Below are 17,976 nucleotides of genomic sequence, written 5' to 3' on the forward strand. Positions count from 1 at the left end.
TGTAGGCTCTAGCATTAAAAAAATAATAATAATAATAATGTTTGGGAGTGAAGGACAAAGTATAAAAATAAAAATAAACACTTCCTGAGTAATAACTGGAAAATGTTCCCTTACACATCCATCTCTCTTTATAACATCATCTTCTGCTGAGTGTTCTTATTTCGTCTAAATGTTTGCATGAACACAAAACTCTGTGGTGGATTCAAGTTGTTTATCTTTCTGGCTTATGTGAATGTTGTTTGTGTGTATGCGTGTTTCCATGCAGTCATTGACCTTCTAACCCCGCTGCTCGTTGTGTTGCATGCGTGCGTGCGTGCGTGCGTGCGTGCGTGTCCATGTGGGGTGTTTTCAGAGCGGGCTAACTCCACTGCATGTGGCCGCTCACTACGATAATCAGAGAGTAGCCCTGCTGCTGCTGGATCAGGGAGCTTCCCCACACGCCGCCGCCAAGGTACACACAACACACAAGCGTGACGGGACGGGATGGTGGTGGTGTGGGTCCGAATCACATCAAACTTCTCATATTTGTTCCATTCCCAATTCACATCAGTTCATGTTTGTGCTCTTTGGTGATGTGTCGTCAAGTCATTTTTTTCCTCACGGCTCTTTTTCTTTTCATCGCTGTCTTTAAAACAACCTAAAAAATGGAGTAATTTAATGCAAAACAACCCAGGGCGTTGGGTCCGATTGACCTTAGAAGCAGGTTGATCACTTTTGAACCCAAATTGGGTTATTTTGATACACCTGTGTATGTTGATGACCATTTCTTGGCAGCTTTAAATCATCAATATGAGTAGTTTGCACTCCTTGTTAATCTTGCTAATTACTAGGTTAGCTAATTTGAGTTACTTTTGACTCCGCAGTTTTATGCCTGTACAAAAGTAAATCGAGTTACGAGTTTGCTCACAGAACGAAGGGGATGGGGTTCGGGGGGATGCTGCAGAAAGCAAGGAAGCCTGTCCCTTTTTGACACAAATTGGGTTATTTTTTGACCCGACTACTTTTTACTGGGCATCACAACATTAGGGGGTGTACCCAAAAATCGATTCTCATTCACGATTCAGAATCAGTTTTAAATGTCCCAAAATCGATTTTATTTCAATTGTTTTATTCTGTCTCGCCCTTGTTTGTGTGTGCCTTTATTGGGAGCATGTTGGCCACGATTTGGCCACTCGGGGGCAGCGTGGTTCCGTGTGTTCTGATACACTGTTAAGTTGTAGCCACGTTAGAGAGTAGAAGGAAAAAGTCATGATCAAGATATACCAATAAAAATTGGGGGGGGGGGGGGGGGTCAGCTAGGAAGAGCATATGCCGGTGAGTAATGTTAAGATGCTTCTCTGTAAACATTCTTTTAAGTGATGAATGTGCCGCTAATTAGCATTAGCGAGTCCGACTGGAGTAGATCATGACGATTCTTTGCACGTCTATAAATTGAAGCAAAAATCGTTGTCAATCAAATCATTTAGATTCAAAAATCGTTCTGAATCCAAAATAATTCTGAATCCCAATCGCAGACCCAAAAATCGGAATCGAATCAAATCGGGAGACAGTCAAAAGATTCCCACCCCGACACGACATGCAAAGGTTGCGATCACGTGTGCGCACATAGTACAGTTCATCATGCAAACTTTGCGTTTCTCTGTGTCAGAACGGCTACACGCCGCTGCACATCGCCGCCAAGAAGAACCAAATGGACATCGGCACCACGCTGCTGGAGTACGGCGCCGACACCAACGCGGTGACGCGGCAGGGCATCAGCCCCATCCACCTGGCGGCGCAGGAGGGCAGCGTGGACCTGGTGTCGCTGCTGCTGGCGAAGAGCGCCGCCGTTAACATTTGCAACAAGGTAACGTCACGGAAGACGTCCCTGCATTGACTGAATTACAGTCAGAACTCTAGATTCGCTCGACTGTATTTTTTTTTTGGACTACGAGGCACACTTAAAATCCTTAAATTTTTCTCAAAAATGTACAGTGCACTTTATAATCATATAACATATAATTATGTATGGATGTCAACTTTTCAGTTTGTCATCTTTAAGTTAAATTCCTACCCATTTACATTATGGTCCGAAAAATACGGTACTTTACATCTGTCTACAAATGATTACATAATAGCAAATATAATAGGACTAAATCTAGAATTTTACTTAAATAAAGTTGTCATTATTTGCTTAATTATTTGGTTTGTTTCCTTTAATTAATATGCAGTAATGTGCCTCATTACTCACTATACAGTATATGTAGAAATTCCCCCCCCCCCAAAAAAATAGACAAGCTCATTGAAACGGAACATTTATCGAATGGTGGAATCATAGTATCTCTTCAATTCTTATTCCAATTTGTGCGTCTTTCTGCCATGGTCAGAGCGGACTTACGCCGCTCCACCTAGCGGCTCAGGAGGATAAGGTCAATGTTGCGGAAGTCCTTCTCAACCACGGTGCGGATGTCAACACGCAAACAAAGGTATGGACATCATAGCCATAAAGTACAAAGTGTGGTCAAATCCATATTGTGCGAGCTTTTCTAAAAATCTAGTGTCCAAGATTTTTTTTTTTTAAATCAACATCAAAAATATGTTTAAGTAGACATATAGCCATATTTGATTAAAATTTGTGTTGACCAGTATCATTTTTAAAATGCACACATTTTTACACTTCTGCATACACACACACAGAGCTACACTTTCACACCTGCCACAAAAATCCATACTAGAGTGGAAAGTGTCCTCGATGCATGCACACAAGCATGTATAAGCTCTAATATTTTATTATAATTGAACCTGTTCTATTCATGTATACACACACACACACAACCTTGTTCACAAATATACAGCATGGAGCGCACACTATATAGCAGGCAGCTCACGTGCACAGAAACCTCACAAGCTGAAGGTTACTCATAGTGCGAGTGTGTGTGTGTGTGTGGGGGGGGGGGGGGGGGTATGTGCTGACAGGACAGTTGTTTCGAGTGAAGAGGTTATTCACTCACTGATGCGTCCGACACGTAAAACAAAGGCGACGTTGTTCCATTCTAAAAACAGGCCTGACCAAATGACTCGAAGATTGTCATGACACGAAAAGACGTCTCATATGGAAATTAAATAAATGACTAAATAAAAAAATAAAAGTGAAAATAAAAACTTTTTTTTTTAATTAAGTACAAAAAAATATAAACGGAAATAAGTAAAAAAGGAAAAAAAGATACAAATAAAAATAAAGGTTGAAATAAATACAAAAATAAGTATATAAATATCAATCCATATATAAAAATGCTCCGCTCTCATATTTATTTATTTCATACTGCAGGCGCTCTGTCTGGTCAAAATGTTATTCGAATGAGGGGGCGGTCCTAAGTGTGTCTTGGGTTGTGTTCCGCCGTTGCAGAAATAGATTTATATATTTATTTTTGTATTTATTTCGACATTTATCTTTATATTTTTCGAATCTCGTTTTTTATTTTTGTATTATTTTTACCTTTAGTTATTTATTTATATAGGGATATATATTATTTTTTATTTTATTTCCATTTTTATTATTTATTCATTTTTTATTATATTTTTATATCATTTTTTATTTTCACATTTATTAATTAATTAATTTAGTCATTTATTAATTTTTTTTTAAAATTTTGACAGTTTTGGTCCTCCATAATGTGATCGGGCGGCTCAACAAGGTCTCTCACTTTCTCCTAGATGGACTACACGCCGCTGCATGTGGCTTGTCACTACGGCAACGCAAAGATGGCAAACTTCCTGCTGCAGAATCACGCCAAAGTCAACGGCAAAACCAAGGTGGAAAATCCCATCAAGATCACAAAGTTGTGTGTTGTTCGTGTATTCATCCGGTGTTCTCTTTTCCCACCTGCGGGTGTGCAGAATGGTTACACGCCTCTGCACCAGGCGGCCCAGCAAGGCCACACACACATCATCAACCTCGTCCTCCAGCACGGCGCCTCGGCCAACGAGCTCACCGCGGTCGGTCAAAGCGCTCGGACGCCGGTCGATTGGTTTCTTTTCCGTGTGCGACTCAACTTCCTGTGTGTCTCCCTCTCAGAACGGCAACACGGCGCTCACCATCGCCCGTCGCCTTGGTTACATCTCGGTGGTGGACACGCTGAGACCCGTGACTGACGAAAACCTGAATACTGTGGTGAGACACACACACACACACACACACATCAAAAATACTCTTTTTGCACACAGTAAATGATTTCAAATGTGTTTATTAAAACTGTTCACTCGAGACAAGCCAAGACTTTTAGATGACATATTTTTGTAGATTATTATTTCTCTTTTGCAGCAATTAGCATTAGAATATAGCTCATTTTCATCATTATTCACAAATTTGTTGAAAACACTGGGGAAAAGAGCTTGTTTGCAACATGGCCCTGGTTGATCTCGTATATACTCTGCTGCCACCTGCTGGTCGTTTTTGTCATAACTACCATTGCTTCAATCGTTCTCTTCGGTTTAGAGGCTGCATCAAAGCCTTCTGAATGCTCTAGTATATATATATATATATATATATATATATATATGTAAATTATTTTTTATTTTTTTATTTAAAAAACGTATAAATACATCTTTGGGACACTGGAAATATTTAAAATAAAATAGAACGTATTTATATGTTTTTGGGAGCAAATGAGTGCTCACATAATTATAATTAGTAAGTATCTTATCTTCTTTTCATGTTGACAGAGTGCAGCCGAAAAACACAAAATCAACGTCCCGGAAACCATGAACGAGTTCCTGGACATGTCAGACGATGAAGGTAAGCTAACGACGTCTTATATTGTACTTAAATAGAAATAATAATAATAATAATAATAATGATCTGCACTGCATGATTGTTCTGTGCCTTGTGACGTCTTAACATGAACGCACGTGTCACGGCGTATGCATTCAAATCAAGCAGTTTGGGCCAATGTGCCTGAAATTCTGGAGGAGGAGTCTATGTCAGATGACGACGAAGGTATCGCTTCATTCGTTGGTCGTCGAAATCGCTCTGGTTGTGGGTTTGCTTTGTTGTGTGCATTTCCTTTTTTCCACACTTGACTTTTCGCTTCATGGTCCTCACACCGAAGTAAGTTATGCTGGATAGAGCAAAAGTGGACAAAAGTATCAGGGCACATTATTACACTTACAGAAATGATGCTGTGATACATTTTCTTGCGTCATCGCTTTGTGTTGCTGACCAATATTTGACGTACTATCGACAAGATTTTGGAGTGTAATATGTAATTCATCCAAGCATACCTTGCACCGTTGGGAAGGAAAATAGCTTCATAGTATCTACTTCTCGTCAAACTTTTTGACAGGTGTGACGTCATAGGAAGTCCATATATGGACATAGGGGTGGAGTCAAAATGACATCATCCGTCTATTTCTAGAACATGTCCCAAGTTGAGAGTTGTTCAAACATGGCCTGACTTGTTCCGGATCACCGGAAGTGTGATGTCATAGGGGGCGTGGTTAAAACAGGACATGCTGACTTGTTATTTTGTTTTTTTAAAAAGGGGTGGGCCGGAAGTGAGGGGGCGGGACATAGACAGGCAGTGAGGGGGCGGACTTAGAACGGAAGTGAAGGGGCGTTACCGGGAGTGATGTCACACCTGTCAAAGAGTTTGACGAGAACTAGATACTATAACTCTCTCCGGAAGTGAAGGGGCGGGACTTATATCGGAAGTGAAGGGGCGGGATAGGAAGTGACGTCACACCTGCCAAAAGGTTTGACGAGAAGTAGATACTGTAACTCTCGTATGGCGCTGGCCAAACTGTTCCCACCCACATTAAGCATACAATACATCACATGAAAAGCTCTGATTGATGAATTAATTTGTAAAGAGGCGTGTCTTGATACTTTTGTCCATATAAGCGTGCTAACATCTTCCTCCCTAAAAACTGCACCGTAACATTTGGATGTTGGTTTCGCTCCTGACGTGAGCTTATTTTAGAGTTCCGTCCCTCTCCTTGCAGACTGACAGCACTGATGCTATTTTACACTAAAAGCTCACTTGTTATTTTTAACTCCATCTCGCCATTCTCCTCTTTGGGAGGAGATTGGAAGCGGCCTACACTGCGTACTGCGTATCTGTTATGTTTGAGATGTTGTAAAGTACTGCAAAGCGACCGAAATCAAGAACAACAACAACAAGAACAACAACAACAAGGAGCTGCTTGGGTCTGCTGAGCTTTGTTTCCAACCACACGCTTGTAAAATTGATGAGCTACTTTGGCGGCCATGTTGCCTAGACAACAATTGTGTGCGCGTGCAGGTGTACGTTGCACGTCAACTGATAGGAGACTCGACAGGTATGAGCCAGGAAGATCCCTCGTAGAGGAGCTGTACGACATTTCATGCATGATTCTGATTCATGATGTGCTTGTGGAAAGAAGGAGAGAGTGGATGTAAAGAGTCTCTTTAATCCTATAGAGGTGTCTAATCTTGTTATGCTGCACGGTGGTCAGGATGCGTGCGCATCGCAAATGCAAATCGCACACAAGTGGACATTATTACAGAAACTACTTATATGAAAATCGCTTCTAAATCAATTGGAAAAACAGCCAATACAGTGCTGATGCTATTTGTTGACCCGTCAATGGTGTTTTGCATTATGTTATTAGCATTAAGCTAGCAGAAGTATAAATATTTTTTTTTGTTGCTGGCGAGAGGCAATAAACGGCTTGAAACCTCTTTTTTTGAAGAATTGTCTGCCAAACTGCAGTTTGTTTGCGAAAGAGTCCTGGCCATTAATATAAAACAATGATTCATTGCCAATGAAAAACACTACATAGATATGGTAAATGGTACGAGGTTGCTAACTGAGCTTCTTTGTGCTGAATGGCGACGTATGTCGGTGCCGTCGTAAAGCGAAAAGATCCGCTGTCAGTGCATGCACTCGATGCTTCTGTGCTACTTGATGTGCATCCCGCGTTGCACAATTGGACTTTTGTGCAAAGTTCCTTTCTTCGCACCGGTTTGAATTGGCTTCCTCTTCTTCTAGCAAAACTTTGCATGTGTGGCCACCGGCCAAACCTCCTCCACCATCGAAGAAGAAAAGATGACAGTTGGTGCTCGTTGAAGGGGGGGGGGGACACTTTCTCCGTCTTGGTGCGTCAGAAAAGAAAAGGCGTTTGCGAAGAGAGGAGTGTCACCTCCTTAAAGCCAACGAGATGAGCTTTCTTAAGGGAATTAACTCTGGACTTTGCCGACGTCACATGCCATCGGACTTTACGCTTTATTCTCTGGTCGTGCACCGAGAGACCAACTTTTTTTGGAAGACTTCATTTAACCCGTGAAGCCAGCTTCCCTTTAGATTAAAAAAAATGACTCGGAAAATCTAAATTAAAAAGGATTTATGGCTGCGTCAGAAAACGGTAAGTCAATTCGAAATTGAATGACGGCCCGGGTTCAATGTAAACGTATTCCAACGTTGATTGAATTTGGCGTGTAAATCAGACGTTATATTGTCGCGTATTAAAAGAAGAAAATGACTAATAATGAAGAAAAACAATTTCTTTTGAAACAGAAAGTAAGAGCCCATAAATTAAAACCATGGCGTTCGTCTTGGAATTCCGTACAAACGCTGGCATATTTGTTCGTTTCGCGTAATACATTTCTCACGTGACGACATCCAAAACGTCCTAAATATACGTCATTCATTTACTTCATTTACCTTCTCATCTCAAGCGACGGCGAATTTACGAGTACGAACAATCGTTTCTGTTAAATAAGTATTACTTCTGAATTTGATTGTGAAATGCCAAACCGGAAACGCAACGAGTGGTGCTTGCGTGGAACTTTGAGTGCGATTGTAGTGCGGCACCGGCGGAGGCGGGAGGGGAGGGGCTGCGGTGAACGAGCGCAGTGTTTGCGGGGCTGTGCGGCGCACAACCACCTTCCAGCCATGCGGGAGAAAGGCAAGCACGGTAGCCGCGCCGCCCGCTTCGTGGAGCGGCGTGTCATCGTCCACCGGTCCGCCGATCGAGGTGCGGTGGGGCGGTTCTTTACTTTTCGCCCATTCTGTCACATTTGTGCCTTCTGGCTTTTTGGTGGCTCTGCTGTCAGGGAGAGAGAGGAAGAGAGTAACTATGGCTGGATATGGATGTATTTAAATTACAGTATATATATATTTTTTTTAAATGTCACGTTTCCTGTCTATTGCATGGGTGTTTTAATGTCACATAAGAAAAAAAAGTTGCAGTGGGTCTCTGCAGGTGCATTCAGCTATAAATGGTGCGGACGAATGTCCCAAGGCCCGCAGCATTATTAAAATCTTATAAGGAACTACTTTTCTGCTTTAAACATTCATTTCGTGAATGCGATCCCTCCGCCAGGTGAGGATGCCATGACCTGCGACACGGACAAGTACCTGCGGCCCCAGGACCTCAAAGAACTGGGGGACGACTCTCTCCCCCAGGAGGGCTACATGGGCTTCAGCATCGGCGCCCGCTCGGCCAGGTAAGCGTCTCTTGTCGCTCGTAATGCCTTAGGAGGAAAAAAAGCATTACATCACTGCTTGGTGACTATAATGACACCTGGTGGAACAAGTGCACGCGGGTACGTTGGAACGCCGCCATCAAATGACTGGAGCCGAGAAAATGATTCAGCATTTTTTTTTTTTTTTTTGCGTGGCCTCGTTCAAACGCAGGGTTACAAAGTTGCTCCAATTAGAGCTATAAATGGTTCTGAATACTTGAGCGCGTATGCCCAGCGGACCGCTACGTGGACCTCAATCCAGGGGAAGCGCTGCGGTGAAAAAACACCAGCGACCGTCGATGCATTGGCGCACTCGGATCCAAAACGTAAACAGTGACGGGAAGTGGATGACATTTGTGAAACTGGAAAACACTTTTTTTTTGTTTACATTTTAGTCTCTAGGGCAGAGGTGGGCAAACTCGGTCCTCGAGGGCCGGAGTCCTGCAGGTTTTGGAGGTTTCCCTTTTCCAACACAGGCTGATTCCAATCAACAGGATCGTTAGCAGAGTTATGCAGAGCTTGCTGATGAGCTGATCATATATCAGCTGTGTTGGAGAAGGGAAACATCCAAAACCTGCAGGACTCCGGCCCCCGAGGACCGAGTGTGCCCACCCCTGCTCTAGGGGGTACAAATGGAAATAGACGCCTGCACAATCTAATAAGATCCAGTGCGTTACCTGTTCAGCATGTTTACTTTTTGTGGTTGTTGCCGTCTGCTGTGGTGTCGAACTGCACCGCATCATAATTGTGTTTGGCAACAGCTTCCATTCGACATCGGCTGAACTTGGTCTTAACCGCGCGCGGAAGGAAACGTGTTGGTTCTGTCAATATTGGACAGGTTTAATTAACTTTGGCAATTGTTGGTTGCGACATTTTTCAGAGGAGAGAGATGGGGAAAGAAAAATCACTTTCAGGATCACTCAGGATTGTCTTTTAGGGACATCTGATAATCGGCAGTCAGCATTTGCCGACCTTGATTTGGAGGTGGGTCGAATTTGGCCCGATTGGTAACCGTAGCTCGGCTCAATCCGGTGTTGACTCCACTCATTAGAATTTGTGATTGTAAATATTGAATTGGTTTAACATCAACGATGGTCTGCCCCAAATGTTTTCCGAGCAGAGGGAAAATTATTATTTTTATTTATTTATTTATTTATTTATTTATTTATTATTTATTTATTTTATTTTTTTGGGAAAATGATTCATAGCACGGGATAATCTTTGAGAGCCATCCGAAAATCGGGTCTTTGCTGACTAATTGTAAGAAAAAAAATATATACAAAATCAAATTAACCCTCATTATCTCATCTTTAAGGTTTTGGGTAGCAGTGTGCGATTTTGTCAGATTGTGCAGGCATACCGAGATTTCATTATTTAAAAAAAAAAATGAAAACTTCCTGATAAAGATCTGTCGTTCCCGATGTAACTTGTTGACTTGCTTGACTAAAGTTGTAAGAACTCATTTTCCTTTCTGTGTACGCCGTCCACATTGCAAACGCACAAATGTGGCTTCCTGAAGACTTCTAAAAGTCACTTTGCTTGACGCTCTCCTATCTTTTCTTTTCCCCTTGCACGTCCTCCACTCTCGTTCTAGCCCTAGAATCAGGTAAGACACTAGTAGTGTTGTGAATGGCGTCTCGTCGTGTCACCCTGCCCTAAATTCACGCCGCCCACAAATCCCCTTTTACGCCGACCGAGAACTTCCCTCCTGTGTCACCCGGTGTTTGTTTGTGGTAGTGTTGTCCCCTGTGTTGCAGTGTTGTAATCACATTATTTCCCCTCACCTTTTCTACCCGAGTCATCAAATATGCTGGAAGGCGTTTGGAATACAGGCTCGGCCGCATTAAATGTTTACAGAACCTTTCTTTCGTTTTGGGTTTTGTGCACTAATCCTGTAACGTCGACGTGGCTTTCTTTTAAGCTGCAACTTCCAGGGATCAGGCACACAAGTTAAGGGCAGGAATTGGTCGTTTTCCACTTAAAGGTGCACACATCATGCTAAATGCAAAATCTAAGATGAAGAAATATAGTATACTAGTAAATGGAAGTCAAACTTAAACATTTCTTGACAATAATATGCTATATGTGACGTCCCGGGTCTCAACATGACATTCTGATTAATATTACAGTTGTGGAATATGAGTTAAGCAGCAAAATCCTGCCGTTTGGCCACATGCTGTCAACTGAAGATGACGTCACAGTTGCTTAGGGCTCAGGCAACGACCAATCAGAGCTCACCTGTTTTCTGAAGCTGCGCTGTGATTGGTTGTTAACTCAGACCCGAGCAACATTGTCATCTTCGGTTGACAGCTAGTGGTAAAATGCATAAAAACTCATATTCCACTAACACAATATTAACTCATTTGCTCCCAAAAACATAAAAACATTCGATGTAAAATATTGTCATGGTCCCAAAAACGTATTTATACGTTTTTAATTTTGCTGTTTTTTTAATGCTAGAGCATACAAGAGGCTTTGATGCAGCCTCTGACCTGAAGAGGTTGCTTAAAGCAATGGTAGTTATTACAAAAAAATGGCCAGCAGATGGCAGCAGAGTATAAGAGATCAACCAGGGCCATGTTGCAACAAGCTCTTTTCAACAGGTTTGTGAATAATGATGAAATTAGCTATATTCTAATGCTAATTGCTGCAAAACAGAAACGGATAGAAATATACTTTTTTTTTTCCTGATGAAAGAAAAGACTCAAATCTTTCTTTTGGTAGCCTCCATGTTTTTATAGCAATAGAACACAATATTCTGTGGGCCTAGCAAAATCGGTCAAAATCCAGTAAAACAGCCGGGAGCGAAGGGGGTTGCTTCAGTGAAAATGGCTGGGAGTGAATGAGTTAACCAGAATGCCATATTTAGACTAGTGGGGCTGCATAGAACATATTATTGTTACCAAAAAAAACATTTTGGCTTGACTTTCCCTTTAATTATTAATACTGGCATATAATATAAGGTATTTTGAGCAAATTTGTTATTTCAGAAGTGGTAGCCCTTCACATTAATCAGTAGCCAAGAAATAACTCTCAGATAAAAAAAAAGGTGGATGGCCTCTGATCTAATCTGAGATCGCAAGTTTCACAGTCCATCCTTGGGAACTTGCCACCTGCATCTTCTTTTTGACTGGTTCGGTCCCACCAATCAGTTGCAAGTTGATTTCAGGCGCTGTTTGACTGCAGCTGGCGTCTGTGAGCAGCTTAGCGACAGCGTAGCAGTCAACCTAAAGCCCTTTTCCAATCTCATTAACTTTCTTTGCGCCCCTGTCGAGCCGGATTACTTTTATCAGGGTGTCGAAATCGATGGCCTTTCTTTTTTGACTTTGACACTGGCAGTGTTTCGCTAGACATACTGTAATATAGCGTAGTGACTGGGGAAATAGTGTCCGTAAGGGGGGGGGGGGGGTGGGGGGGCTTGTGAAAGACAGCCACACCGTAAACAAAGTCGTAAATTGCACACGTCGTAAATCCGTGGAGATGTCCCGGCAGTCATCAGGAGAATTCCGCATGTATGGTCAGTATTCGGCAATCACGCTAACATAACTCATACGGGTGCCCCGTTGCCGTACACGAGTTAGCATCATAAAGAATGGCTTGTTATTTGCAGATTGCGGGAGAATCGAGTCATCGGGAAAATGTTCAGTGCAGCTTCAAGTAAGGAGGGCAGACAAGATTGAGCTCTGCAAAGATGAATGGGGCAGTGTTGAAAAAGGACAAAAGGAGAGAAGGATGAACTGGCTCAGGGGAACAGAGAACGGAGAGGAAAGTAATGGGAGGGAGGGAGGGAGGGAGGGAGGGAGGGAAGAGAGGGAGGCAGGTGATTTGAAACTCTGGATCCAGATTGAAACATTGCATAACCAACTCCAGGGAAGCCACTCGAAAGGAAGGGACGAGCCTTTGAACGGATGTTGGCTTGGGAGACTTCCAACTGGGAATCGCCACTGAGTCCATTTCGGCAGCTCGGAGTTGCTGGGTAACGCGGCGGCGAATAAGAGCGCTTCCCTTTGTGACCGGCTGCGCCCCCGCTCGACATGCTGAGCTCTGCATTTTCCCCGTCGCAAATGGCCAGCTTAGTTGTTTGTCTTTTAGAACACATCAAACTCTCTAAAGTCTTTGTGACTCTTCTTGTTTAGGAGCCAAAAAAAAAAACTAATTAGTGTTGCGGACTGAATCGAAAAGATTTAAAGTGGAAGTTAACCTTAAACATTTCTTGACAATAGTATTTTTTTATATGTGATTTCACTAGTCTAAACATGACATTCTGATCAGAGGTGGCAAATCCAGGTCCAGGAAGTAAAAAGACTGCCACAGTTTGGCTTTAGCCCCAGGTGCTAGCTAGTGAGCTCCTGAGCTAGCTCTCCGGGTGCTCGTTTACCTGCTAGGGAGCTAACTAGCTAGCTAGCACAAGGGGGCTAAAGCCAAACAGTGGCAGGCTTTTTACCACCTCGACCCGGATTTGCCACCTCTGATTGTGGAATATGAGTTATGTAGCAAAATCCAGCCGTTTTTATCCATCTTAGGGGGCGGCCATTTTGCCACTTGCTGTCAACTGAAGATGACATCAATGTTGCTCAGGGCTCAGGCAACGACCAATCACAGCTCACCTGTTTTCTGAAACTGCGCTGTGATTGGTGAGCAACATTGATGTCATCTTCGGTCGACAGCAAGTGGCAAAATGGCCGCCCCCTCAGGTGGATAAAAACGGCTGGATTTTGCTGCTTAACTCATATTCCACTCGCACAATATTAACCAGAATGCCATATTTAGACTAGCGGTTCTGCAAATTCCATACATTTCAATGGAGAAAACTAGACTACGAGTAGTAGTAGTAGAATCCAGAATCACATCCTCCTTTCCGCCTCTTTCTACTTTTCCACTCTGGACACGCTTGGTCCAGTTAGAAAAAAAAGTAAAAACATGTTCCCTGGAGGTTGCATGAAGTAATTCCCTGCTTTTTTTTTGTCCTATGTCATGTTCCCCTGCCGCCCGTCGCTTTTTGTTGCCCCGCGGCGCTGGCTCGCGTGGTAACATTTAGCCTCCGCTCCTTCAGTTCGGACAGGTCCAACACCCTCAACCGGAGCTCCTTCGCCCGGGACAGCATGATGATCGAGGAGATCTTGGCGCCCACCAAGGACACGGTAAGACACAACCGGTCCTTCTTTCACGTCCTCACACTTCAGTGTCGATATCATGCTTGTTTTTTTTGCAAATTGTTGGGCATACGGGAATGCAGGAATGTATGCAGCACGTGGAAATGAGGGGTTTGCTCTCCTTTCTCTTGTTTTCTCATGGAAAAAACCTCAGGGCATACCGCAGGGCTCCGCGTCGGTCCTACTGTTGTTTTGGTGGTCAGGAGCTAAACCAGAAACGGTCACCTCTCGTATTGTAAACAGCGACTGCAATGAAGCCCTGCTAGTTCAGTGACGACATCGCCAAAGACCCCCAAAATATACACAGGCAAAATACAAATGCTTACATGATTTACCGCCTTGACAAAATAATACAGAAAGTCAAATGGACTCATTTACATGAGTTCAACACTTGTCCGTTTCCAATCAATGTTATTTTGTGTGGTGTAATTGTAACTACGTCTGATTTTCTTGCAAACTAAACATCAGAAAATGTGATTAAGCACAACTCTTCCCTCTTCCCGAAGCTTCAGAGTGTCTGTAAAGACATTTCCTATCTGGTCGACCCACTAAATAAGGTATTTAAAAAAAAAAAAAAAAAAAGTTAAATGTCAATATTTCAGGTCATAGTGTTTTTACCAGCATCTCCCACGTCCATTCTCCGCTCACTCGTGCTCATTTTTATGTCACACTGACAATCGTGTTCAATTCAGTTCAATTAAAAAAGTGAAACTTGTATGTCTTTTTTTTTTTTAACAATTTATGAAAACCTGCTGTATCAAGAAAGTCAAATACAGTAGAGACAATAAAAATAACATTTAATGTAGAAATTAGGTTGGAATTGGCCTCCCTTGCCTATTTGTTTAATAAATTTATATCAGTGGCGGCTGCTGGTCATTCAAATGAGGGAAAGCTCTTGTATAGCGATTATTGGGTCGTTTGAACTGCACTTAAGGAAGTCATGACTGCAATTCCTGCAGTCGCCGCCAGGGGCACCACGTTTTGCTTTTGCTTATAATTTGGAGACAAATAATAATAAAAATGGGTTGACGGGTCCGGATGATCCGTAGCAGGGTTCCAGGCCACGCTCTTTAAAAAAAATAATAATAATAATAATAATTTTTTTTTACACACCTCAGATAGATCATCCAATCATCACGCAGTAGCGCGGGAAAAAGGCCAGCATTTATCCAATGACTGTCCAGTTTTGCGCAGTGGAACAACCCACTCTAGGAAGCAGCGTTCGACTGTGTAAATAAATATATAAAAGTGCCGTGGAACTGCAGGGATTAATTAGAAGGAAGATGAAGGTTTTATAGCGAATACATTTCCTCACTTTCCATTTTTTTCAAGAGGGAGGGACATTTTAGGGGGAAGCCGAGCTTCCTTTGCATTCTTAGCGCAATCGCCACTGATTTGTATGACACCGTATATGACCTTCACTTTTTTGAATTGATCTTGAATGACCTTGAACTTTTCTTCCTTCATCACATCCTTCACCTTCCACCCGCGTCTGCTCACCTGCCTGTTTCTCTTCCCAGCACCTTGCCGTGACCCGGGAATACAACTCGGAGTGTCTGCGGCGCTACAGCTGGACCCCGGACACGGTGGACCACGGCCACAACATCGCATCCAGCCCCATTCACTCTGGGTGAGGTTGCGTGTGGATGTTTAAAAGTGTGCACAAACACGTTCCGCAAGTCGTCGGCAGAAACGTCCGCGCTGATGCGACTTTTTGATATTGTACTTGACGCTCACCTCGTAAATGTAATGGCGCAGTCCAGGTTTCTCTCCGATGTTCAGAGGCGTAGTTTGCCATTAGGCAATTGGGCTTGGGGCCCCTGAGCCAGCAGGGGGCCCCCAGAGGGCCAACAGATTTGACACAAACCGCATATCCTTCACATTAACAGTGCAGCAATGACACTTGACCGTCTTAAGAAAAAAAAAAATATATATATATATATAGTACTCGTTTTGTTTTTTTACGACCATGTATATATAGTAAGGCGTTTTGTTTTTTTTCGACCGTCTTTTCTTTTTCAAACAACCATAAATAGTAAGGCCTTTTTGTTAAAAGGACCATGTGTGTATATAGTAAGGTGTATTTTTATTTGTATTGACCATGTATATAATAGTAACTAAGGCTTTTTTTCTAACGAACCGTGTTCAGTTAGTATTTTTTATACGACCATGTGTATAGTAAGGCAGATTTTTATTTTATTTTGTAAATGACCATGCATAGTAAGGTGTTTGTTGTTGTTTTTTTTAACGATGTTGAGTTAGTTAAAACGGCCATTTACATTTTTTTTAAACAACGATGTATAGTACGGCTTTTTTTTTTTTTACGGCCATGCGATTAGTAATTTTATGTTCCTGTTTTCTGACTAATTCTGATTCTTGCTACAAACTAAAACAACAAGTTACTTGAATGAAGCACAATTAATGGTGACGATGCAGATGTGCAATTTTAAAATGACGTACTATGGCGTATACTACGAATGGCCGCCGGGGCGCCCAATCCCTTCTTGCTTTGGGCCCCTGGGGAACGTTGCTACACTGCCTATGTTGACCGTACTGATTGCGAAAGAGCTGCCATGCACCTTGAAATAGACGTAATCAGAAGAGACCCCCTTCGACGTTTGATAACTGAAAAATGCGCGCCATTTCTTTTAACGTGAGCCAACGCGCCATTTTGTTAATATATCCCAGTCAGTGTTCTGTTTTGCGTCCCGGTGTAGTTTGTGATGTTTGTGTTTTGTCGCCCTCGATCCCGACAGCAGTTGTCAACCTTGATACTAAAACTAGATTTCGGGGCTTTGCCTCTCCCTGCATTGTCTCCATGTGTTTATTTTACAGCTTCTCCTCCCCGCTCCCTCAGTATGACTCCAGGTGACGACTGAGCTCGCTGCTCTGTAACCCGTGACGCCCCCCCCCCCTTGTCCCCTCAGTGATGTCACTCACTCGTTCATCACTGCCTTTACCGACGTTCCCTTTTTTTTTTTCTCCCACTCATTCGTGTGGTCTGGTGTTTCATTTGCATCGCATAGAGATAGTACAAGTACAAGTGTGTCATCTTTGTGTTAGTGGTTTTCTCTTGCAACGTACATGAATAACCTTATAGTGCAATTACAGAAAAAAAAAACACAACACTCACGACAACAATATGAACAGTAATCCCTTGTTCCAGACCCATTCGGGAATGGTTAACATCTGTGATATACAGCTGTGTTTCCCAACCAGGGCTACTCGCACCCCTAGGGGTAGGTGAGCAAATTGCAAGTACGTGAAATCATTTGATAATTTATTTCCCAGATCAATGACCTGTTTTGGTGCTGGTATTTAAAGTTTAAGTGCCTGTTTGAAAGGGGATTAATTTTTTTCAAAATAACTTCTTTTTTTTCTTTTCTTTTTTTAAGTGTGATAAGGATTATTATTTATTTGGATTTTTTTCTTTGTATAATTTTCAAGGCAAAATATTTATCGTTTGAGTAAAAGACAATGCCTAACAATTAAGTTATAATTAAGTAGAATTTAACTTAATTTTAACACTTAATTCTTAGGCATTGTCTTTTTCTTTTTTTACTCAAATTAAACATTAATAAATATTTTTGCCTTGAAAATAATACAAAGAAAAGAAAAAAATCAAAAATAATTTTAAAAAATAATTGCACAATTTAAGCGCACTTTTTAAAGTCACGTGTAAAATAATTTGAACACACACAAAAAATTGCAAACATAAAATTGATAGAAAATGCTGTACGTATGTAATAATGATGTGGTTAAAAAAAATAGAAGAATTTATTTTAGAGTTGAATTTATTGTGTATGTGAACACAAGAAAAAAAATCGCATTATAGTAGGACCACAATTAGTGAATTGTGATCAAGCGGGGGATTACTGCACTCACTTTTCTACTGCTGACAGGACAAACTAACTCACACAAAGTTAAGGATGTTGGGCTGTCAGGTGAAATCTCAGTTGAATTTTCAAACGCACTATGACCTTTACAGATGAGATTAACTTGAATGTTTATGTCCTTTTTTTCGGTGTTTCTGTACCTTTTGCGCAACAAGGAGCTGAACAGCGGTTGGACATTAACCAAAAAAAAGAAGTCAAATTTGTTTATAGGTTATAGTGCATTTCCGGTTCATCCTGAAACGTCACCAGAAAGCCAAACATCCCAACTTTTTGTGTCACCTTGAAATCACATGTTGGTGAAACATCTGCGCAGGTGTTCGATATTTGCTCACTGACGGCTGCTTTCGAGGATCTGAAACGCTGGCGTCAATCTCACCTTTTGCCTCCAAACCCAACTAAACGCCATCCACCGTTTAGTTTCCCTTCAATTTGAGGCATTCCACGT

General features: G+C 42.1%; 1 protein-coding gene across 4 annotated transcripts in view; it reads left to right on the forward strand.

Annotated features, from left to right (window-relative positions):
* The window catches only part of LOC147163474 (ankyrin-3-like), an 89,774-nt gene that overhangs the window by 47,530 nt on the left and 24,268 nt on the right, over window positions 1–17,976 (forward strand). For 2 of the 4 annotated variants that reach the window (XM_086092920.1, XM_086092918.1), the window contains exons 17-30: window positions 353–451; window positions 1,649–1,846; window positions 2,367–2,465; window positions 3,694–3,792; window positions 3,877–3,975; window positions 4,055–4,150; window positions 4,702–4,774; window positions 4,919–4,975; window positions 8,341–8,464; window positions 10,077–10,088; window positions 13,521–13,623; window positions 14,142–14,192; window positions 15,156–15,265; window positions 16,471–16,503. In XM_086092920.1, the coding sequence (XP_085949046.1) occupies window positions 353–451; window positions 1,649–1,846; window positions 2,367–2,465; window positions 3,694–3,792; window positions 3,877–3,975; window positions 4,055–4,150; window positions 4,702–4,774; window positions 4,919–4,975; window positions 8,341–8,464; window positions 10,077–10,088; window positions 13,521–13,623; window positions 14,142–14,192; window positions 15,156–15,265; window positions 16,471–16,503 (1,253 nt within the window). Of the gene's footprint in view, window positions 1–352; window positions 452–1,648; window positions 1,847–2,366; window positions 2,466–3,693; window positions 3,793–3,876; window positions 3,976–4,054; window positions 4,151–4,701; window positions 4,775–4,918; window positions 4,976–6,921; window positions 7,381–7,861; window positions 7,993–8,340; window positions 8,465–10,076; window positions 10,089–13,520; window positions 13,624–14,141; window positions 14,193–15,155; window positions 15,266–16,470; window positions 16,504–17,976 lie in introns of those variants that run through there. The other 2 variants (XM_086092922.1, XM_086092921.1) reach the window with 2 other exon arrangements.

This window comes from Leptonotus elevatus, chromosome 13, assembly GCF_054856555.1.
Source record: "Leptonotus elevatus isolate MCC_2025b chromosome 13, RoL_Lele_1.0, whole genome shotgun sequence".
NCBI classification, from domain to species: Eukaryota; Metazoa; Chordata; class Actinopteri; order Syngnathiformes; family Syngnathidae; genus Leptonotus; species Leptonotus elevatus.